This window comes from Cuculus canorus, chromosome 1 (genome assembly GCF_017976375.1).
Source record: "Cuculus canorus isolate bCucCan1 chromosome 1, bCucCan1.pri, whole genome shotgun sequence".
NCBI classification, from domain to species: Eukaryota; Metazoa; Chordata; class Aves; order Cuculiformes; family Cuculidae; genus Cuculus; species Cuculus canorus.
The window spans coordinates 122,202,893-122,226,796 of record NC_071401.1 but is presented as its reverse complement, the minus strand read 5'-3'; the positions used below and the strand labels follow the sequence as shown (position 1 = coordinate 122,226,796).

Below are 23,904 nucleotides of genomic sequence, written 5' to 3'. Positions count from 1 at the left end.
AAATAACCAGCTTTATAATTGTTTTGTTTAAATCTGCAGCATTCTGAGCTCATATAAGGCAATAATAAAAATTGCTGCTGTTTTCCTTCAAAGTATATTTCTGCTGCTGCTTCTAAATTCTCTTCTCCTCTACAAAGATTCCTGTCAGGAGTGCACAGGCTGTTGTGTAAAAGAGGACTGAGGTTACACAAGCGCTACCAAATAAAAGTTAAGAAATTTCCCCCAAAAAAATGAATTAAGAAGAAAAACACCCCATGTCTGTTGTTTATGAAAGTCTAAAGGTCTATAAAGCTGACTTGAGTTGCACCTGAGTTTTGTATATCCCAAGACCCTGCTTGGATTACATTCTGCAGTTCTGGCACTGGCCTCTGCTGTCTCCTGTTCACAGAAGGAGATGAAGGTGCTTGTCTGGAGCCCAGCTCATTTTAAATGGGTTCTTCTCAAATTGCTCTGATCGGGGCTGGATTTGAAGTACAGAACTTGAGTTCAATTTCCATTAAATCTGGGATGTTCAGCTGCTGTTTTGTATCTGAGTCTGTCTCTAGCTTGGCTACAAGGGAAGAGAGAGTAAATACTACTAGGCAGGAGACTACAGATGCAAAAAATTATAGGCTTTAAAACATCACTAGCTGAGCACAATGGATATTCTTCAGATTTTGTGATTAGCTGTGGTGTTCTGTTGGCCAATGCTGCCTTCCTGATGCAATTTATAGAGGAGTTTCAGGTTGCAGCCAGGCAAACCAGACTCAAAAGTGGATTCTCTGGGAACACCACTGTCTTTTGTAATATTTCCTTTGTTTCTTCTGAGCAGGACAAGCTGGCTGATATACAGCTGACTGTGACTCCTACTTGCTTTGCAATTTCTCCTTCCAGCCTGAGTCCAACAAAATATCATCCACCCAAATGTCTGCTTGCATACTGCAAAACCAAGGGGTTTATGAACTAGGCTGTGCCACTAAGTCCTGCAATTATGCCCAGCATTTGAGATCAAGGGTAGTTCATTACGTGCAAGATTTATACAACTGGCTCCCATCTCTACTCTGAGCCATCTTAAAACCTGACATGGCCTGAAGGCTGCATGTGAAGCCAGACTCTGTTATGCTCAGGGTGCCAGGGCGGTGGTCTGTATTCCATAACAGCTGTGTCTGCACTTCATGCATTCGTATTGATGTGTCTCCCTGCAGGCCCTTTCCTGATCTGCTCAGGTGGGCCAGAGGCACTGCTGGTCTGGCTGAATGTCCCCTGCGCAGCTGTCCTCTGGTGTATGAAGCTATGGCGTGGAAAGGGACATGCAGGGCTGTGTGGCAAAATTGGACGAAGCAAGACGGAACAAGTCAAGGGGTCCAGTTAGAAACATAATCTTTGGCTGTATGTTGCCCCCACAGAACTCCCCTAGCATGTGGCTCTTGGAACCCGCGTGTCCTTTCAAGTCCTTCAACAGACAGGGTCTCTCACAGTAGAACACAAGCAGTATAAGGGATTCACATGCAGGCACAGAAAGGGTGTCTTCATTTTGTTACTGTGGCTCTAAAAAGCTTTTCCAGCACCTTGCAGCACTCTGACACCTTACCTCCATTTCGGCTTACTGCCTTTTACCACTGAGCTCATCCAGAATGGCAGGCTGCTTGGCATCAGATCAGATTCTGACCTCTGTGACACTAGTATAAATCTGAAATGCTGCAGCCAACTGATGTGGAAGTACTTCAAATCTGCATGGACAGCAAGTGTTCCCAGCTGTAAAAGGGCTTATAATTTAGGTTGGTGAAACAGCAGAGCAAAAGCAACATCTGCTTAACTTGGGTACTTGTGAATCTCCCCTGTTAACTGCTTCCACAACATCCACGCTTTCCCTGTTACCACCAGAGTGAGCTATGAATTATCTCCAGGGAAATCAATCAAAGGAATGCACCAGAACACAACTGGTGTCAAAGTGAAAAAAAAGGAACCAAATTTTGGGTGGATTTGTCAACAGCAGGTAGCACTGTTGTAATGTACTGCAGCTGGCATTGAAGATGGTGGTAGCATCAACTCCAAGAGAAGTAGACTGTATCCGGATAAATCTCTTGAATGACAGACTGCTGAGAAAGTATTGGTGAGGTTGGATGTGTATCAGAGGAGCACTCAGGTTGAAAGCCCCAAAGACAGTGCCTGGTTGGGAGGTTCTAGAGACAAGGTATAGTCTGTTTTGAGAGTGCTTGACCATGGAATGACCTTTCCTAAATGAAGCCAAGCTGCAGACAAATATGATCTTTTTAAGACATGCCGCAAAATTTCTTTTTGGCCAGAACCCTTTTCTGTTGTAATCGGAGAAAATTAATTAATAATAAACAGTGGGAAAAACCATTGTGGCAGGAAAAGACTGACTGAAACTGTGAGGTGCAGAGCGGAGAGTGAGAAGAGACTCAGGTCATTCCTAAATATGACAAGCTCTTTAACATGATGGCTACCATGAAAGTGCAGTAGAGCAGCACTATTCAGGCTCTTCAGGCTGAAGCCAAACACGTTATTTCTGAACAGCTGAGAGGCCGTGACTGATATTTTGCAGCACATTGGCAGGCAAAACAAAGAGAGCAAGACATATGTCCTGGAAGCCCTGAGGATCCCCCTTTGTACAAATGCTTCAGGTGGGCAAAGGAGTTATGCTAAGGCAACCCTTACAGGGCAATACAGGCTAAAACCGGTCCCTGTGATGGGGCAGAGAAATATGGCCTGTGGTTTGTCGTTGATTCATAGACTGTGTTTTTCTCCATCCCTCCTGTGAAGCACCCTGTGATGCTGTGATGGCAGGCAGACACGTTTTGTGAGTAGTCCTCACCTCTCAGGCAGAGCCTGCAGGGCATAACACAAGTCAGGATGCCTGGCACTGCTGTCTGCCTCTACCTTGCAGTGCAGCCAGCGCTGACCAAGGAACAGCCAGTAGTCAGGGAGGTCCCAAGTCATCTCAGTGGTCCTGGCAGTGTGTGGGGAGGTCACAGGAGGTGTCTGGGGAAGGAGATACCTGTGTTCCCCATTAGACTTGAGAGAAACTCTCTCCACTTGGAAGTCTGCAGAGAGCTAGAACAGTGGTGAGGGCTGTGAGCTCTGACCGCCGTGCAGTCTGTTGGCTCAGGAGGCAGCAGTAATGCCTGTATTTTGAGCCTTACTCCAGACAAAGTGGGGAATGTCTGAAGGGGTGGGTACCCGTCCAAATATCCGAGCCCTGAATTCCCAGCATGGTTTCCTGTCCTCCTGGCAGCATTGGCAGCTGCTGGTTTGGAACAAACAGCCTGCATGTCCATGTGCGAGCCGGGGCAGCTGGAGGTGGATTTGTTTTCTGTTGATTTCATGGCAGTATTGCTGCTTGAGGCCACTGCCTTGGTGTGAGGAACAACAACATCCTAGAGGAGACATCCAGTGAACTGCTGACTGCTCCACAGCTACCCAATCTGCATGCCCAGCGTGGGAAGAAGTCAGACCACCCTGACAGCATCAACAAAACCATCGTGTTTGCTGACATTTCAAGGGAACAGAGAAGGGAACAAAAGCTAGGAACAAAAGTCTTTGATCCAGTTTAGAGCTGCAGTTGGAAGATACAGGCCTGAACTGTAATGCCACATCCTAGTGCCTTACTGCTAGGGAGAGATTTTAAACCTCAGTCCAGGTTTATTGGTTTATTGGTCCAAGGAAACCAATGGATAGTCAAGGAGACAGGTAATGCAAGAAGTTTGATATAACTGATCTGTGAATGGATAGGACAATTTTCCAGGGAATTTAGGCCTCCTCTCCCACCTTCCCCAACTTCACTTTCCTGAAATGACGAGAAATAAATGCAGTTTCTCCTCAGATGGCCTCTAGGTAACTTCTTGCCATTATTGTGGTATTTAGATATGAGGGAAATGTTCAAGGGGAAAAAGGAAAATAATTAGAAGTGAGACCAAGCCATGAAGCGTGGATATCCAGTTCCAAACATTCCCAGGCATAGAGGTACCAAAGTCTCATCTTTTAGTACAAGGCTAACTTTTATGACAACCAACCCAAAAAGTTGCTCCAAGAATCTGATCATCAATCTCCTTCTGAGGTTTTGGTCCATGTGTCCAGATTTTGCCTAGAAATTTGGGTAGGGAGAGTCTTTCTGGTTTGGTAGAAGACTGGGAAAAATCAAGCCTCCCTCAGGAAAAAACATCTGTGTGAGATTTTAAACTCCACTTTCTGAGCCAGTGATTCTGCTAAGCCAGTTGCAGTCTCTGTGTGCTTTACCAGTTTCTGAACTTTTGAAGATAAGTTTCTATTTACCAGGAATTCAGATACAAGAAAACTGACCGTGTGATTTAGTTACAGAGCAGGAATCAAAGCTGTACAATCTGACCTTAGCTCTTCCACTAACTCACTGCATGACTTCAGACTGCCAACTCATTTCTATTTCTCATTTTTTGCACCTATGGGATGAGAATCACACTTATGCTCTGCTAATTCATGACTCCTCGCCAAACAGTTTAGAATTTTGCTGACAGAAGTGAAGCACGTTCTGTAACATTGTGCTGGAGTTTTATCCTCACAATGGGTGATGTGAGATACAGCAAGATTTCAAATAAGAGGGTTTTTTATCTCAAGGCCTGAAAGGTGAACTCTAGGACACTTGTTTCTTTTTTCTCTCATTCATTGATCAGAAAAACACACAATATTATGGCTTTCAGCTTGCAGGGGATGGTGCTACCGTCCATAGAAGTGTAGAGAGTGGAGCAAACACTAGCCAGTCATTGATAATATCACTTGATATCCATTAGAGTTGGTTCCTGTTTTGAAGTATGCTCCATCTTCCCTTACCACAAGACTTCCTTTCATCTGGAGTCAGAATAAGAAAGCAGAAACTTCCCTTAAAACAAGATTATCCAAAAGGCTATACTACATTGAAAATAATGGCATGGAAGTGAACATATTCTACCTTCTAGAAACAATATATTTGTGTGTTTCTTTGACTGAAAAATCAAACTGAATTCCTGCGTTCCCGTGAAATATTTTGATTCTGTGAAATGCACACTTTCCTACTAGATAATCATTCTATTCAAAGAATTTCAAGTAGCTTTTCTTCCCGCATGCTTTAGTATCCAATTTAAACTCCAGCTGCTGGTTGTGGTTGTCCCTTGTAGTAGTGAGTGCTGGCACTATATGTTTTTCTTTATAATTAACACAGCAAGCACTTCCAGGCAATCTTGCTGTGGCTCAAAAGGCATTGCCCAATAAAGACATGGGAAGGTGTCAAGATTGTCTTTGTCACACTGGCCCATGGAGGAGCATTCCGTTCAGAGTAATCTCTTGCCTGATTTTAAATATCCAGGCAGAGTTGCTCCCATCCCCTCTCTTGGGAAGGCAATTCTACAATGTGATACTATGTCTTACTCTTAGGAGGTTTTTCCTACCATTCCACCAAATTTCCCCTCATAATTAAATTCAGTCACTCCTAGTCACAACGCCTTGATAATCCAGAACAAGCCCTTTCCCTTGGTGGTATTTGCTCCCTGTGCAGACCACTAGTGTGTGTGTTCATTTCTATCCTGGTAATTTGGGCCAGTTCTACCTATTTACCATCACCACCTTGTTCATCCTTGCAAGTCAGTCCCTGTAGTTCATTAGAGTTTTTGCTCCTTTTCTCCTCCTCCTCCCCATAGGCAGCATGGCATCCTGTTTTCCTTGTAACTGTAGTGATGTTACAGGGCTAAAAGATTCAAGGATTTTTCCATTAATAGTCTCCACGCCCTTTTCCTGGTCATTACATTGCTTAAGAGGGATTGAAGTAATTCATTCATGAATAGCAAGCTATACTGGAAGAGAGGGAGAGCTCAATGGTAAAATGTCAGCTCGATGGAGCCAGTCTCTCTTGTGCACTCCTTTGTCAAAGTGCGATTTTGCTCCGAGAGCAGCTTTGGAAATGAGGTCCCACCCTGCAGGGCACTCACAGGTTTTAGCTGGTTCTGCCGGCTGCTGGGCACCTTCCTGAAAAGCCACTGGCACTGTGTAGGCTAGAGCTCTCTAAAAAGTGCAGGGAAGTTTCTGCTCCCAGTCCCCTGTCCTGCTTCCATGAGTAAGCAGCGGCACAGCTCCAGCTGAGTTTAGCCATGCAGGGTGCATCTTCTGCAGCTGGGAACGCTTGCCTAAATGTCAGCGTTGCAAACTTCAGTGGCCTTCACCAGCCTCTGCTCTGAGAACACAGGTGGACTTTTTTCTTTTGCGTCTTACACCCTCACCAGCCATCAAGATTTTGCAATGTTACCTTGAGTAAGAATTTCTTCTCGTGAGGAAAACTAAGCCCCAGTTTACTCTCTTGCAAAGCTGCAGGCTCTGACAGACTTGGGGCCACATCTGCTGCTGGCTACAGTTGCAGAAAGATGGAGTAATTTTGTCAGCCTCTGTGGCAATTTACAGCCAGAAATTGGAAGTGTAACCCTTTGCTTATTTCCTACAGTGACACAGGAGGGTGACCAGGCAGTGGATAGGAAAAGGTGAAAAATCACATTATAGCAATATATTTTATTGAAATATACATGAAACTAAACCCAGAGGATTATTAGGACCAGTCCTTCAGACTCCAAAGGACAGGCCCCGTTCTAGTTACTGATAGGGACCCCTTAGTAAGCCCCCTCCCCACCCTACCTGCGTTTGGCTGTGGTAATAGACATGGTGTATAAAATGTTGGGGGACAATTTCCTCAGCCACGAGAAAGCCTTGCTTGCAGGACAACATGTCATAATGCAAGTCAGCATTTTGTCCTGTGCAGGAGGCCACAGAAGCTGTGTGGCTGAAAGCTGTGGAGGGCAGGCAGTGCTGCTGCCACGGCTGGCAGTGCTCCTTGTGCTCTGCCCTTTTCTGTGTCCCCACCATGAAAGAGCCTGTAATCACACATTCCCGGGCTGTTCCCTACACTGTGCAGCAAACTAATAACCATAACCTCCTGGAGGGATCTGGGACAAGCTCATCAGCTTCTCTAATGGGACTAATGCAAACCTTGAATGCCGTGGACTCTGTGGAGGTCTGAAATGGAGTCTGGTTAGGTTTTAACTTCTCTGTCAGTGCAGTGGCTCATGCGATGGCAGTCTGCAGAGCTGCAGTGCTTCAGCTTGGTATAAACCATGTTCTGAAATCATTGTTCAGTTCAGTTCTCCACTGTTGCTGAAACAGTGCTGGCAGTGGCAGAGATTCCTCCACTTGAAAGAATAAAAATGAAGGCAATAGTCTAGTATAAAAGTCTTGGCATCTCCCACAGCTTATGACAGCGCTGCTGGAGCATGGAGGCTGTGACTGTAGCTTTTCTTTTGTAAGCTTACATTCCTTAGCAGTGGGAAATCAGCAGCTGTGATTAGTCTCTGATGTTCTCTGCTAATAAGTGATTTTTCTGGTACTTGAAAATACTGACCAGGGATGACATAACTCTATTGTTCTGACCTCTTATCTCTTCTGTCTCTTTCTCATTGAAAAGGGCCACAGATGTTCTTCAGTACTGCTAGGAAAAAAATCCATTCACCCCTGCTCCTCCCTGTTATATCCCTGTCTACACTACCCCTCCCCTTCTTTTTTTTCCCCACCAAAGGTAAAGTGTAGGAAAATGGCTCTTTCTAGTCCTTATGGAAAAGGACACAGATGCTGGCAGGAAACCCATTTGCTTTGGAGGAAGAGGGGCCTGACATCAACAGGAAGAACTGTGCAGCAGAGCTGCTCCTGCCTCCAAGCGAGTTGGACCTTGAAAACAATGTCAGCTTGCAGTTTAGGATTTGCTGGCAGGAAACGCATGCACGCTGGTGTTTGCAGTGCAGCGGAAATGATAAGCACTACCTGACCTGACTTGGAGCAGAGATAGCGCTGTGAAAAAAAAAAAAAAAGAGAGAGGGAAAAAAAAGATTGTTTTCCTTCACGCTGGTTCGGAGCCTATCCTTCACCAAATGGAAAACAAAATAAAGAGGAAAATATGGAATATATCAAGAATCCACTGGGGGCTTGGAAACTGGAGAGCACAATTGCAAAATTACTAGGTTTACTACTTTAGTAACAGCTGGATATTACTTTTTCTTTTTTCCATTGTTAGCACTGAGAATGACCCTCAGCTTGATAACCCCTGGCACACATATTTATTGAGAGATGAAGGGAAGAAGAAGCTTGTATCCCATGTGGAACTGGGTGAATTTTCTCTGGAGGAGAAAAGTCATGGGGACAACTTCTTCCGCTGGGGGCCTTGAGAATACAAAGAATAGCATATAGATAGATACCACTCTTGGCTTGTCCATACTAGGTGAGGGGATAGAAGCCTGTTTGGGGAACAAAAAGATACCGTGATGCTGTAGTATTTAATTCAGCTTTGGGGTTTTCCCCCCTTTTGTTAGGGCCTGTATAAGCCAGATTGTGACTCCTTTCGTAACTGACCCAAACAAGTTAGTTTCTTTTTTCCCATCCCCTTACTCCTCTGGCATGCAGCTCAAGAGGTACAGTCCCTGCAGGTCAGCCTTGGAGAAACCATGCCGAATGCTCTGTGTATAGTTTGGTAGTTATGTGCCGACATCCTGGGGTGGAGGTAGACACAAACAGCACGGCAGGAAATATTTTCTTCTAAACAATTCCAACCCAGCATCAGCATCTAGAAAGCTGGGAAGCTGTGTGACACCATCTGCAAATGGTGTTCTGCTTCCTCTGCTGTCCCTGACGATTCTCACAGACTTTAGGGAGTGAGTGAGCTGCCCTGTTTGCAACATATGTGAAGTGCTGAGCTGCCACAAGGCGGGCAGATGGAGCAGTGCTGTATTCCCTGCTGTTTCTGAAAAAAGCCCTGAAGGTGCAGCACCACATCCAGATGTTGGAGCTAGGCTGTTCAGCAGCTTCTTTTAGAGCTCTTTACCCTCCCTGGTGTATGGAAAGGAAAATATGATACCTGCAATCAAGGCTGTATGGCACACTTTAGAGGACTGAAGCCTGTGGAAATAAAAAGTTGTAGACAAAATGACCCGTATCATATGGGCTACCAGTCTTAACGAAGCTACAGAGTAAAACCAATCCACTGGGACTGATTCTGGACTGGCTGATGTAGAAAACCATGCATGCTTGAGGAATCCACCCACAAACCAACGTCATTCCTTAACTGAGAGTAAGTACTTCACCCAGAAAGGCCTTCAACGCAGTAGCAACATGTAGAGCAATGCACTAGCTAAATGCACTTTGCCCAAGACAGGAGAACATGGAAAATGTTTGTGGCAATACCTTATTCTCTGGCTGTCTGACCAAGCTTCGACAAGCAAGAGCACCAGCTTGCCGTGATGTATTCCCCCAGACCTATTGCACCAGCCTAGCAAGACTGCTGCATGTTTTGACTCTGTCAATACCACCTGTAGGCGAAAGGCTTTGGTTGATGGCTTATTACAAAAAGCTATTCTTCTAAGAAGAATTTCCTAGTAATACACATGAAACTTCTTACACACACATATGCGCATACATAAATGAATATAATTTTTTATGTAAAAATACATGCATATATGTATGCATAGACATATATATTTATGTTGATATATACATAAATATAAAATTATATAGAGGTATATGTGCCTTACTAGGTGCTGCTTCTGGCAGTATTTTCTTCATGCTGCTAGGACACAGAAACTGAGCCCACAGGCTGTGGTGATTGTATAACCAGGGCATTACTTAGAATGGGTAGGAACAGCACCTTGTTTCACCAGGCAAACATCAGCAATCCGAGTCACCCACAGCTTAATCCTCTTCAAATAAAGTCTGACTTGTTTTCAGCTTCCTCTAAGCAAGGCTGGGAGGAGCATTTCTGGGTGACCTTCTGCTGCCAGCAGCAGTATGAATTCTCCACTCTGTGTTGAACATAACACCATCATTTCATGCTTCTGTAAAGCTGGTGAAAATGCTTCTATCCTTCCTATACCCCATTTGCTAGAAATTGCATGGCACGGCAAGAGGTAAGAGAGAACAGAAAAAAAAGAGTTTCTTTTTTCTTATGGAAAATGCTGCTGAATTAATTTTTTTTTTTTTGTATGAGTGGTTCTTTGGGTCAGGCCCAGATATCCTTAAGATAAAAACACTCATCCTAAATATATTCTTAGCAAATGAGCAAAGATGGAGTGGATTTTGTGCTGCTTGGCTTCAAACTGGTGTGACTGATTATTGCTAGTGCCTTCACATGTTTGTTTTCAATCAAATTGACATCATAAAGCCTTATTTACTTTTTGGAAAAGTCTGTTTTCAGTTGCCTTTCACTTCTTGTTTGCAGCCTTTATGGCTTTGTATTTAGGCTCCTCATCTGTCTGTCTGTGATATATAATGATTGTCAGCAATTTCCCTTGCTCTTTGCCCTAAGTTGTTGACTATCTGTAAAACAGCCCATTTGGAACAACCTCTGGAAATTGCTGTATCCACTCGTCACTAGGAGAGTCCTAGAGGCAAGATCAGTAAGAGGCCTGAGTGAAAGAACGTAGCAACATAATCTAGTGTCAGTCTGCATCTGTGCATCCATGTGACAGAGTGCAAAATAAAAAGAAAATTTATAAATATGTGGTGTGAGATTCAGCCATGCAATATTTCATCCACATGAGCACTTGGTCCTGGACCAGCTTCTCACTTGCTTTGTATCTTGCTATCAAACATTAACCTGGGCTCTCAGTGGGGTGATTGGCCCCTGCTCTCTCTTTCAGACACCTGAGATCATTGGCACTGCCGTTCTGCATTAGCTGGCCCAGCTGGATGTGCCCTTCAAACCAGCATGCTGTCGCTACTGAAGTGGACTAAGGATCTGTCTAACGGTGCACAGTGAGATGGCATGACAGAACAGCACAGAAGCTAGAGGCAAATTCTGTGTCCTATAGAGATTGCCACAGATTTCTGTGTATGAAGGTGGTATTTGTGAAAGGCACAATACAAAGGACTTCAAAAGTAGCTGGTGTTTTCAGATGCACATTTGGCTCTAAGCACCCAGAGTTTCTTTCTAACAGCCCCAAAAGTCTTCCTTATAAAGAGATACCTGGAATCTCTATGACCTGGCACACTAAAATCTTAGTCAAAAAGGAATAACAAACAAACTAACACTGTCAGCCAGGTAGGGAGTATATCTTGATCCCCTTGAACTGCTTTTCTCCAGGTTCTGTGATCCTAAGAATCCCATGTTAAAAGTGTCAAGGGACATGTTGTTTCTGTAGTCTTTACAGTCAAGAAATGAGTCTAACAGCTTCAAAGTCACCTCTTGAGAAATTTTGGGACTCTAAGAAACTGAGTAAACCTCTGTCAGTTAGCAAGTTCATTTAGAAGATAGGGACTGTTCACTGCCTGTTTTCTAACTTGCTGCTGAAGCCCTTGCAGATGAAAATATATAGGCCAGAATCTGTTGAGAAGAGGAAAAAACTTAAGAAGTTCATATATTTGCTTTGTTACCATCAGTTAAGTAGGTTAACATGGCTTACACTGGTGTCCATGCTTAAGAAGAGTGGAGAAAGGAAGAAAAACATGAGGGTGTGATACCTGCAGTCCATAAGCTGGTATATTGATCTTGATGAAAGACAGCAGGCACTCAACAGACTCCAAAGGGAGCCTATATCACAAGCCATCCTTCCCAATGCTTAACACTTACCTGCGCTTTTCCTTTGCACGTTGCTTCTCCTAGCTTCCTTGAGCTGCAGCATCATTATTGCCCTGCTCATTCCTGCGCTCCCTCTATGATGCAGCCTTTGGATTCAGTGGTGTTTTTAGCACGTGTAGTCAGAAATGAGGTTAATAGAAATTCTGTCTCATAGCCTGCTTATCCTCATAGCATCTAGGCATTTACCAAGATGGAGGTGAATTCATTATATGCAACTTCAATACTATTCTGATCTTTTCTATAATTATACCTAAGTCACTTTTCTGAGACAGCAAAAATTGTCTCATTACTCTTACCTCATGGATTAGTTACCCCAAGTGCTTGTGCTATAGTGAACATATCCACCCTGATTTCTGAGGTGGCTCTACCACAGAGCCATAAAAGCTAGGAGTGGAGATATCCTGTGCTGTTATCTGGTCTTTTTTTTTTGCAGGAAACCCACAGCAGGATGTTTCCCTAGCAAACCTATTGTAGTATTTAGTACAAACTCTCTTCAAAAGTGCCTGCGTGACAGAATTTGCTAGCTATGTCAAGGTACAAGTCACATTTCAGAGGGACATGGTGACCGCTGTCTTTGAAAGTCAGCATTCAATGTCTGCTTGTGCAGTGTTTTCTCTTAAACTTTCTTTGACGCGTGCTGTCGATGAGCTGGCCAGGTCTGCCACGGGCTCTTTCATTTCTGCCTGGAATGTCAGAGTTGTCAGATATGCTCTGGAAAATCAGGTGTTTCTACACATCCTATTTAGATATGTGAGATATAAGCTGGGTATAATATCAATGGCAATAAAAGCCTTGATAGTTGTGCTATCGTCTTCATTCAAACTCACGGTGGGCCTGTAGGTTGTGTTGAAATTAATTTATTTGAAATCAAAGTGTCACATCCTGAACAGTGCTCAGTGGTTCCACTTCCCACTCAGGCCATGGAGGGGAATGGCTCACAGCATATGACAGATTTGAGGTCTATTTTCCCCATGTCTTTGCCCAGAATCACAACAGCATTCAGGATGCTGCTTTCATCACAGGGACCGGCACTATTGTGCTAACCTTCGTGACATTGTAGAGACATTTCCCACAGAAGTAGAGAGGAAAAAAAAAGAAGTGTGTGACTTATATGGTGATTCAGTTGTGCTGTCTATGCGGACAGGATCACCTCGGCGCCAGCTATTCATCCTTTTAAAAATGTGTTTATGGTAGCTAAGGGGGAAGAGGCTAGGAGGGCTCTAACAAGGTGATTTGGTTTTAGGCCTCTTTGGTGTTGTTTTGCTATCTCACACTATTCAAACACAGGTGCGTGTGTGCAAGGTGGGGTTGTGAAAGCTCAGCGCTCACAGCCAAACTAAACACTGAAATTTGATGGCAAGACGGTTTATTTTTTCTTCTTCTGTAAAACGAATTTAGTGCTGGTGAAAAGCATGCATAGACATCCTGGAGTCTGAAGCCTTGTGTTTGTACTTGTAGCGGTTACGCCCAGGCAGGGCAAACTCTCCTCATCCATGGCTTTGCCATTAGGCTCCGCCTAATCTCTGAGCAGGAGTGAACCTTCACAGCAATTTTGTATTCTGCGGTCCTTTCCATCCCTGGCCACTGCTGACAAGGAGACAGTGGGAGGCAAAGGACATACCTGGGGGGCAGGGCAGAATTTATCCTTACCTAGCATGGCTTAGGGCTATGCATTGGGAATCAAGCTGGAATTGTGACTGCTGTGCTGAGCCAAGGCTCGGGTGAGCTGCAGGAAGGAGAGCACACTTTGATCTCCTCTGGAATCTGCTTCTCAGTAAATCTTATGCCTAGTGAAAATCAGGCAAGATCAGCTAAAAAAAGGAAAAAAAAAAAAAAAGGGAAATCTAGTGAATCAGCATTAAAGCTCGTGATTTAAAGTAGGAGGCATCAGGAAACGCAGAAAAATGTCACATTGAAGATACTAACTCACCAGTATGTTGCCATTTATGCAATACTGTTCCTTTCCTGTGATTAGGTGAAAAGTTTAATATATTGTTTGTTCTAAAATGTGTACTGGCTTCTTATTTTGTTTGTACAAAATAACAGCTCTTGATTAGTACAAACTGAAGCACTTATTTTTTTTTAGGAGGAAATGTTTCCTAATTTAGTCATTTGAATTGAAACAAGAGACAATATTTACCTTTATTGTCATGCTATTGACAGCATGATAGGAAGCATGCACTGCTATGGAGTGCAATGGAAGAAAATTTTAAAATAATAAATTTAGGTGCTAATACATAAAAAATCCAAAATGATGAAATAAAAATCCCCACAATTTTTTTTTTTATGGCACGGGGTTCATTTTAGGGACAAAAAAACCCCAACAAACAAACCCAAACTATTTCCTGCAAGTCAAACATCAAAACGTTGAAGTTTCAGGTGAAATGAAAGGTGTGCATTTATCATCCTGTTACTTAAACTACAATAAAAATAAAATTAAAGAGGACATGAAATGTCCCCTATGTGGTATAAACCAACCCTGAAGGAGGACCTGAGTAGCTCTGTCACTGATTTTTGTTCTTGCAAAGAGCCATCTGAGAGAACATCAGAAGGATAAGGACAAAAATGAAACCTGCTGCTATTCAGTCCAGTCGAGTAACCAGTAAGCACAATCTTACTAGACAGTATTCATACTGACTGGTTAGAGTGGCTTACTTAGCAACCTTCTCCTTAGGGTCCTTCTATAGTCCTTGGAGACTGAGAACCTCTTCTAGAAGGCCACAGGTCATTGCTTGCATCTCCTGCTGTACCAGGGCCTTTCTCACTCTTTGCTGGCTTTGGTGAGAGGACAGGAGACCATCTTCCCACTGGTCATGAGATGGGGTGACTCCCTTCCAGCTAGTGTTCCCACATACTTTGGCTGCTTGGTGATTCAGTTAGAGATGGATTTGAAGTTCTCCCCAGCTTTGATCCAAAATGCTCAGCCCTGTGTCAGATGAAATCTTTGTCAGGCTCACTGGTGGGGAGGTTTTGTGGATGGTAACACCATGACTGGGAAGGGACAGGAGATGGGAGAGCACTTCATCCATTCCAGCAATGGTGAGCAGCGAGATGCTCAGGGCCCACCGCTGGCACTGGAAGTCTGGAGAGATTGGAAGGAGAAGGAGACACGCTGCCTGACCTAGCAGGAGTAGTACACACATATAGAGGAGGAGGTGTGAGCTGTGGTCATGGAAAAGACCTTGGTGAAGCTGAATGTCTGCATACACTGAACTTGGAGGTGATATCCAGTGAGAGTGGAATGAGTTACTGTGACTGTTCTTCTGGTTTATTTTTGTCTAGGGGAAGAGAAGTATTGTCTTTTGTGTGCAGTATGTTTATAACTCAATTTCCCTTCTGACTGATGCCTTGCTCTATGCTCTCTTCTCCTCCTCCATCTGGTTTCTATTGTAGTTTTAAATGAGGACAGTTTGGCTGTCTGGCAGAACAAGCAGGGTCTGTGTGACACCAGCTGCTCTTTCTACTTCTAAGCCTCCAGCACAGTTTTAATTATAGAAGTGTCAAGATTGAACATCTCCCACCCACCTCTTTCTGTGCCTGCATGCATACATGCAGCCCCTGCTACAAATCCCCATTCGTGTCCAGTTTTCCTTCAGGAGAAACTCATCTCTCTGATTTAAGTGTGCTCTGTAAAACTAGTTGAGTCCCATTGTAAAGCACATGCTAGAATCTCTACCTCCCTCCATTCAGGGTTAATCACAGCCTTTTCTTTGGTTCATTGGGAGTCACATCTGAAATAATCAGAGCACCTGAGAGGTAACTGGAGGTGGGATGGAGCCTCTCACTGCCACTTTAATCTTGCCTCCCCCAAGTGCCCCAAAGACTCAGCTTCAGAGGAGATCAGAGCTGCCAGGGAATTTCAGAGCTGCAGATTCTGCCCCAAAAAAACATATATTCTGCTTCAGTTTTGTACAAGTGCTGCATTTAAGGACTTGCTTTGCAGGAAGCTGATGCAGTCCCTTCACTTCTGGGGATCTGAGGTCAAAGTCTGTAATTTTTGGTTTCTAGTGAAATGTGTCCTATGTGGGATTTTTTTGACATTGCAAAACTGCCATGCATTTTGATGTAACTGGCTGTTTCTCTTCATAAGAGCCGAAGACCCAGTAGCATGTGAAATCATGTACACAATGAGTAAAGAGCACTGGCAGAGGTATGTGAGAAGCCCCAGGGCTGGAAAAGCATGGGGGATTTCGGGACTGGAGTAAGGGATATCTGTAGAACTCAGTGCATATTGTCTATTTGTAGTCTATAAGATTGTCTCTACCGTGGAGTCTTCATTTACTTTTAAAAATGGGTTGAGTTTTATGTTTGCTGCAGATTATTTCCCTTAGGCCCCTTTTTTCTGCTTACCAGTCCTCAACAGATGGATCTAGCCTTTTCTGGTTTTTGCATAAGAGGTTTGCTTACCTGCCTGAGGCCTCTTGACCTAATTTATCCCAAGGAATCTTAAAACTCAGCAAAAGAAAAAAAAGTGTGATTTAAATGGTCTTAATTTCAAGAGGTCGAATTAGTCACAACAAACATCAGTATATGCACTTCTAGTTGGTGTGCTTATTTAAGTGTAACACCAAGGTTTTAAAAAGTATCTAACAAAGAGTGCTGGAGGCACAGACTCCATTTGTGTGAGAGCCAAGCACCATCATACTGAAGTTTGTCTGTATGAAAGTCTAGTTAGTTTTTTAACAAACCTTGTCATGTAGCTCTCCTGCTGAAATAGGTTTTCTGTTCAATTAATTCTTGTTTTTCGAGGTGGCATGGAACGGTTCACCCCTTCTCCCACCCAAATGGGTCTAAAGTGTACGTGGATCTGTCTCTTTCCTGCTTTTGCTGTTTACGCTAGATTTATTTCCTACCAAGAGGGAGATCTTAATATACTATGTATGCATAGCTCCTGCCACAAAGATGGTATGGCCTGACCAGATAGAAATGAAGAAGAGTCTTGAAGTACGTTGCTTTTCCATCTTGTTCGGGTTTGTTTTGTTTTTTTTCTGTTTCTAGCATACTCATCATCATATGATCTGAGATCCCTCCTGCAGTTGCAGATAATCAGGTCTTACTCAGAGATAGGAAGGTCCTCTTTCTAGATGTGTCACATGGGCTTTTCTTGGCAGGATTTTAACTTCATACTTTTCTTTTGTTCTGTCTCCTCCCACATCATTTAGTCCTCTTAGGAAGCTGGTGCTGTAGGCACTGGAAGGAATGCTTTCCATGTTCCTTCTGGAAGGTGCTGATGTGTCTTCTTCTCAAAAGTCCTTGAGAAAAAAATCCTAGAGCTCTGTGACTGCTGTGGACAAAGCTTTGACTCTGTGGACTTCACTTGTTGTCTTGGTGATTTCATGGTTTCCCATGAACATTGTTTTAGTAGGCCAGGTCCCCTGCCAGAAGCTCTACTGTTAAACTTAGCCCAACAACTTGAGGGGCTTAAAAATCAACCCAAGGGCTTTGGGGGTGACACAGCATGGCTAATGTGCCCACATTACTGGTCAATTTTTCCCTGTTGTTCTGGAGAGGCTCTGTCAACTGAGGAGAAGTAGCCTATTTGGACCATTCAGGTTTCCAAGTAATCACTGCCACTTTGTGCATTCCTGCATTTAGTTGGCCAAAAGAGAGGAGAGGTAACACACAAGAAGGACCTCTTTACCTCCCTCAGTAAGGGTCAGGAAGCAGAAGGATAGCACTTCCCAGACTGACTGGGCTTGGTAAAAGCGTGTCACTGAGGTAGGGGGCAGCTTGAGAGCCCTCCTCACTGCAGCCTGTGTCCCAGGCAGTGTGATAGGGGCAAATTCACCGATGCGTTGGCTCTGGCCTTAGTGGCACCCATGGTTACCCATACAACAATATGCCAGATGTCTTTTGTTCAAGCTGTTCTTGGAGTGCTGTCTTTCGATCCCACCTGATGAAGCATGTGCTAGTGTCATTATGGTTCTGAACTTCAAGCAGAAGTAGTCAGGGAACATCCAGCAAAAGCGTTATCTCTGTGGTGTTGCAAAGATGCAGCAATTGCTATGCCTCACTTTCCAGTCAGTGTGTGGCTTAGTCTGTTTTCTTCCACACAGCTTCCCGAATGCACAATGCAACAAAGTTAGCTTTCCAGCAGAGAGCTCTAACTTCTGCTTTTACTGACTTTTGTGCTTATGGCCATATGAAGCATTGGGTTAAATACATAGTAGTTTCTAGCACCTAATAAGGAAAAGCTCTCTTACTGTTATTGTTATAGCTAGGGTTGTTATAGTACTGGGGACTGGGAGGCTTGGTCTTACCAAGAGGATCAGGGTTTCCTATACCTATATAATGGGGAAAAAATAAACATATGCTTTGGGTCCAGGTCTGTATGTAAATGTTCTTCCTTAGGCTCCTCTCAGCTTTAAGGCTGGTTAAGTCTTTGGCTGGTTCTGTTGATGGATTTCTTTTGAAGCCAACGTCAGATTTTGTCAGTGTGCAGATCTAGTCAATATTTGAACTTCATGCCCCTTCTGTGGGAGTTTATGAGCACTAAACTGTGGGTATGTAGGCTTATATGGAAGTGCAAATGCTTCTCTGATTCTCATCCAGGCCAATCAGACCTTTTGGCATGATTCAGTGAGGCTGAAGCTCTGTCTTGGGGAGGGGGAAGGTTCCTAGGACCTCATGCTTTAGCTCATGCATTCAATTAGGATGAAATTACCTCTTTTTTTTTTTCTTTATAGAAAAGAAAAACAGTGAAATAGAGAGATGTTTCTCTTTCTCATGGTGTTTCTATGACTTCCCATGATGTTTCTATGACTTCCCATGATGTTTCTATGACTTCAGGCTTAGTCACCGTCATATGGCAATGAGCATGGCATGGCCCAACCACAGCATATCCTCACTCTGAAAATTGGCTATGGCTACTTTGTGGAGTTTACTTTTTGTTTGCCCTGAAATTCTTCTATTGCTGTACCCTTCCCTGCATCCACAGACATCCTCCGCTGTTGTTCCATGAGACTGTCTCTCCTGTGGTGATTCGTGGAAGTTCTCAGGGTGTATTCATTGGACATCTTGCTTTGCTTTCTTCTCCTAGTACCCTATGTGCTGAAGAGCTGTGCGGAATTCATTGAGACTCATGGCATTGTGGATGGGATCTACCGCCTTTCAGGAGTGACATCCAACATACAAAAGCTGAGGTAAGGGCAATCTGTCTGTGTGCCAGAGGGATCCAGTGACATTGCTCAGTACCTTTTCAGTGTTAGCCCCTAAGGCATAGATGGGGGCCAACAGACCTCTACACAGATCCGAAAGAGAAGCTGTCTCTCAAGCTGGCATTGGGGAAATACAGTCTTTCAGGGATTAGTCCATGACAAAACAAAAAGGTATCTCCCTCTGTATCTACTAATAGGAAAGTCCTGGAGAGTCTCAGGACAAGTGTTGACTTGTTCTCTCTCACTTCAAGACAAAGCAATCTCTTTATATTGGTTTGAGGTCCACTCATAGGACTATGTTATGGAAACTGGAGACTAGTTAAAACCTCGGGGCCTGATCCTGGGACACTATTGGCACCAGCCTCCAGAAGCATCTCTGTTTTCCAGTTTGGTTTTTTTTTTCCTCTAGCTGTAAAAGAATAGTTAGGGTGGAGTGCTGGGATGCTAACCGCTCTTATTCACCTACGTATTTGTGTTTCCATATTGTTTCAGACAAGAATTTGTTTCTGACCAATGCCCAGATCTGACGAGGGAAATTTACCTCCAGGACATCCACTGCGTGGGGTCGCTCTGCAAACTGTACTTCAGGGAACTGCCCAACCCTCTCCTCACTTATGAGCTCTACAAGAAATTCACGGTGAGATCCCTGGCTGTTCTTGTTCCTTTCTAGTGTGGATGTGCTGCAGGTTTCTCCATGAGAGCTCTTTGGGATTCACTCCAATATCCTGGCTTCTGGTGCATATATCTATATAAATACTTCTCCGTGCTCGTCCCTTCTTGGACTGTGCTGGCTCTTGTTCCCTGTCCTTGTTTCTTTCCCCCGTTTCATATTTATTTCTCTCAGTTTCTTTACTGTTTCTTCCCCTTCATCTTGCTCATTTTTCTTTTCGCTGCATTGCTTCCTTGCTGTTATTCTTTCTCCCCACTGTGCATCTCCTCCCAGAATTACTAATTCTGTTTCTTTTCCTCATTACTGTCCGTCACTAAGAGACTTCTGGGTCACCTGGAGCTTGTGATCATAAACAGAAGGGTGGGTTTCTTTCTCTCTGTCTCTCTGACAGTCCCTGACGCCTGCAAAAACTGACTGCTCAGCTCATGTATAAAGCACCAACTTTTCTGCATCTGCAGCATTTTTCACAGAGTTTGTCAGAGTGCATATGATGACACAGACTATGCCAGCTATGGCATATCAGGGCCATCATGACCATGTCATAAGTGCAAATGGTGGAGGAAAGTGGCAGCTGGACAAGCAGAAATCTCTAACCTTGTTTAAAGGGATTATAATTCAAAGAGTTGTAACTCAGTCTGCAAAACAACCATAGATTATACATGGATAGAGCTGGAGCCTCAGAGCAGACTGTGGGGGAGCAGGAAAATGAGACCACAAAGCCTGAATTTCTAAGAGGGTTGGGTAATTTTGATGACAGATAATATTTTATTAAAAGGTGGCACAGGGAGTTAAGCTTGTTGTTAAGGTTTCCTGCTTTTTACCACTCTAAATCCACTTGCAGTTGTTTATGACACCAACAGATTTTAATCCAGTCATTCAGGCTGAAATCTCATGTGCCAGAGGTGTGAATTTTCACCAGCTTCTTAAAACAACTGACATGGGGTGATTCCACCCTTTGTTAAGAATTTCTGTCATTCTACTCTCTCCCATGTATTGGGAGGTGGAGGGGACAGACATAGCCACAAATGTCAGAAAAGTTTTGCCAAATCACTTGCAAATGAAATGGGAAGCTTCAAGCAACCTTAGCTTCAGATGTTGCGGTCTGCATTGCCTGTGTCCTGAATGAAGCACTTCTAAGCGGTGCTGCTTAGAAGTGGCGCTGAGAGATCTGCGTGGTCCACAAAAGATGATGTTTTCCAAAGACTTCCTGTTGCTTGCTGTCAGAAGAGGCAGGGACACCTGCACCAAGGGGTTTGCTGTAGAGCAAAGACAGATGAGACCAGCCAAGCAGCCATCTTCCATAAAAAGTCAGGTAGTTGTCAGGGTCTACACCTAGGGGGAACACAAGGTGGGAATTTGTTCACTGTGCTGCCTGATAGATCTGCAACAGTGTTAGGTATGTTGCTGTTTCCATGTCAAATTTTAAGTAACGAGGTTTGTGTTTCCAGGTGATGTATAGTCAAAGCTTCAGTCCAGCTTCCCAGTAGATCTGGAAAATTGACCTATATCCTCAGGATATGAGAACCTGGGGATATAGGATAGTAACTCTAAACTAGTGACAGTCAGGATGAATAGGACTTGAAAATATAGGCTGTTATTCAGCCATTTACAGTAACTGATGAGCCTCATTCTTGTTGAAGCTGTTTGGCTGCTGTCTTCCTGGCTATCAGAACTGATTTATGAAAAAGAACTGCTCTAGAGGAAACATGAAGATTTAGATGGAAAATTTTAGGAAAGAATGTTTGCTGAAAAGTGCAGTTTTGGGATGATGACTTGCAGATTTTCATTAGATACATTTGGTAAATACTTTTATTCAAAAACAAAAGGAAAAACACTTCTGTAACTGTTGAAATGTTTCTTTTACAAATACTTTGTTAAGGAAATGTTCCAACATTAAATCAACACATTGAACTCCTCAATAAAATATCTTTCAGAAAAGGGTTATGCAGCCCCAAATTTTAATGATAATTTCTTTCACTTTTAGTTGAATATGACACTTCAGTCAACCTCAAACAATTGTATTTGTAAGACTTATGCCAGCTCCCCAAATTGTTATCGCTTTGCATTGACCTAAAAGGTGGGGGTTTTTTTATTTAATCTCCAGCTTTTTAGTTTGTCTGCTCAGCCACAAAATCCATTATCCATGTAAATCTACGCCTTAGGGATTTATAATGCTTAACCTAGCTGACAGGAAGCAGTCAGATACCTGCAGGAAAGAAAGAAAAAAAGGCCAGTTCCCCAGGGAGCTGAAAAAATGCTAGGAGCACGTGCATGCATGGGGTGTCAGGACAGGGAATGGTGGCAGCTGTGCCTCAGCAGAAGAGTTCTGGTAGGGTTAAAAGACGCATGCTAATCCCATCCTGACTCAGTCAAAGCTGTCTCTGAGATGGGATAGGCTCCACTTTGAGCCACCAGAGTGATTCAGCCATTTCTGGCTAAGGAAAGATGAATTCTTAATGGCTGGGGAGGGATTGGCCTTTTGGTCATCACTATGTTAAGTTCACGGATATAAATCCCAGTCATGACCTCACTGGCTATCAATTTTTGCAAAATGATACCCTCTCATGCTCTCCAGTTTGCCACCTTGTATTCTGGTGACGTATGCTTGTTTCACAGGACAGATAAATTGAATGCTTTGCTTGTTCTTTCCTGGGGATAGAGGGACTGAGTACTCCCTCAGAGCAAATCAGCTGTAGGAGGCCAGGTTGAACTTCTCTTTTGGACTCTATGCCACTTGTTAACCAAGGCTTGTCAGTTGTGCACTCCCAGAATCACCAGTGGATTAAACAAAATCCTAAATGACATGAATCATACCATGATTAACAGGCATGTAATAAATTGAATTATTGGTTCCTCCTTGAATTCTGTATTCTGCTGCCATAATCCTGAGTTTTGGAAAGGGCCTCACATTTCAAAGGCACAACACATATGGGTCAGAAATGTGAGTTAGAGGTGTGAATGGATTGTGTCCTCAGAGAAGCTAGTATTCACTTGCTAAGCATTGGGTGTTTGAGATCTGGAAGAAAAATACAGGAATGAAAATCAGCACTGGGGAAGAAAACAGCCTGTACAATCTAGCTGAAATATAGTGGTTTAGATGCACCGGTTAGTTTGCATTTCTCTCCTTCTTCATTTTCAGGGCCATTCAACTTGAAAGCTGGTATGAAGATCACAGAAAATTTAATTTGGGATTTCTGGGCTAATGATAATAGGTGTTTGGGGGTTTTTATTTATTTTTCTTTTTAAAGGAGTTGTAGCTATGGCTAAAACTACTACAAGGAGTTAACCTACCCTTAATTTGGGCAAAACAAGTACATCCACATCTCATGTACACCAAACTAATGAGTTCACTTGTTTTTCTTTGCCATCACACCAGTAAGATCAAACTAGAGGGCGTAGATCTCAATTCGCAGTGTTAGGGAATAAAACATGATTCATATCCATCTCTGGCCTTGAAACCGGCAATGTTAGATTTGCTGGTGGTTGTGCTTGAGAAATGGTCTGCTGGGAAAAGGACAGTGACCAGAACAGAGATAGCAGCCTCAGTGTGGGTGTTGTAGTGACTGCTACAAGAAGATGCTTCTGTAGTTGTGGCTGTTAATTTCGGGTTCATAATATTTAAGCAATGGGTGGTTTGGGACAGTTTATTTCCTTCCTTTCCTAGCAGTCCTGACATCTGACTGTAGGCAAAGCTGCTGCTGGCAGCATGTATCCCAGCCTTTCTCTTTGAACTTGCTCCAAGTTCCAGTGGCAGCAGGGTAGCCAGGAGGTTCCCAGACAGTCATGCATGGTTTGAACTTGTTGGTGGTTTGTCCTCCCCCAGCACAAATATTGACAAGAAATAGCTGAACAGATGAATACCAATGCAGTAAAACCCCTAGGAATGCAGACAGTATCTTATCATGGCTCTATAATCTCTTGGTCCACAGAGACTTGCTCAAGACCAAGACATATAAACTTGGTTCCATCTAACCTAGTCTAAACCCGAGTGTAAGAATTCATTAATCTACCTGGACAGTGATTTTGTTAAAGTTTCTCCCATAATAAAAGATGCAAATTTACACAGACTACTCCCTTTGGTTCTCTTCATATGACAGCCAAAAATATTACAAGAAACCTAACTCCTAATTGAAACTCTCAGTCCTTAAATGCCGCTCTCCCTAAAAAATTGACTACCCTGTCTCGACTTGTGGGAAGGAGGTACCGGGACATGAAATAACAAACCAGCAAATCTCTGCTGTGCTGGGAATGATACCAATAGCTCTGCAAGGTAACTAAAGAGCATTCCCTCTGAGACAGACTGTCTCATGTGACTGCCCTTATCCCTCTTCCTTTTCCCCTGAGTCCATTGCCAGGGCAGACTGTTTCCTTTTATTTCCACAGGAAGCAGTATCACGCTTTCCTGAGGATGAGCAGTTGGCAAGAATTCAAAATGTTATCCAGGAGCTCCCCCCATCGCATTACAGGTAAGA

At 43.5% G+C, this 23,904-nt stretch overlaps 1 protein-coding gene across 1 annotated transcript in view; it reads left to right on the top strand.

The window, feature by feature from the left end:
* Nucleotides 1-23,904, top strand: part of ARHGAP31 (Rho GTPase activating protein 31) — a 65,157-nt gene that overhangs the window by 17,738 nt on the left and 23,515 nt on the right. Inside the window, exons 2-4 of the mRNA XM_009556982.2 lie at nt 18,645-18,747; nt 19,255-19,399; nt 23,816-23,898. Coding sequence (XP_009555277.2) covers nt 18,645-18,747; nt 19,255-19,399; nt 23,816-23,898 — 331 coding nt within the window. The remainder of the gene's footprint in view (nt 1-18,644; nt 18,748-19,254; nt 19,400-23,815; nt 23,899-23,904) is intronic.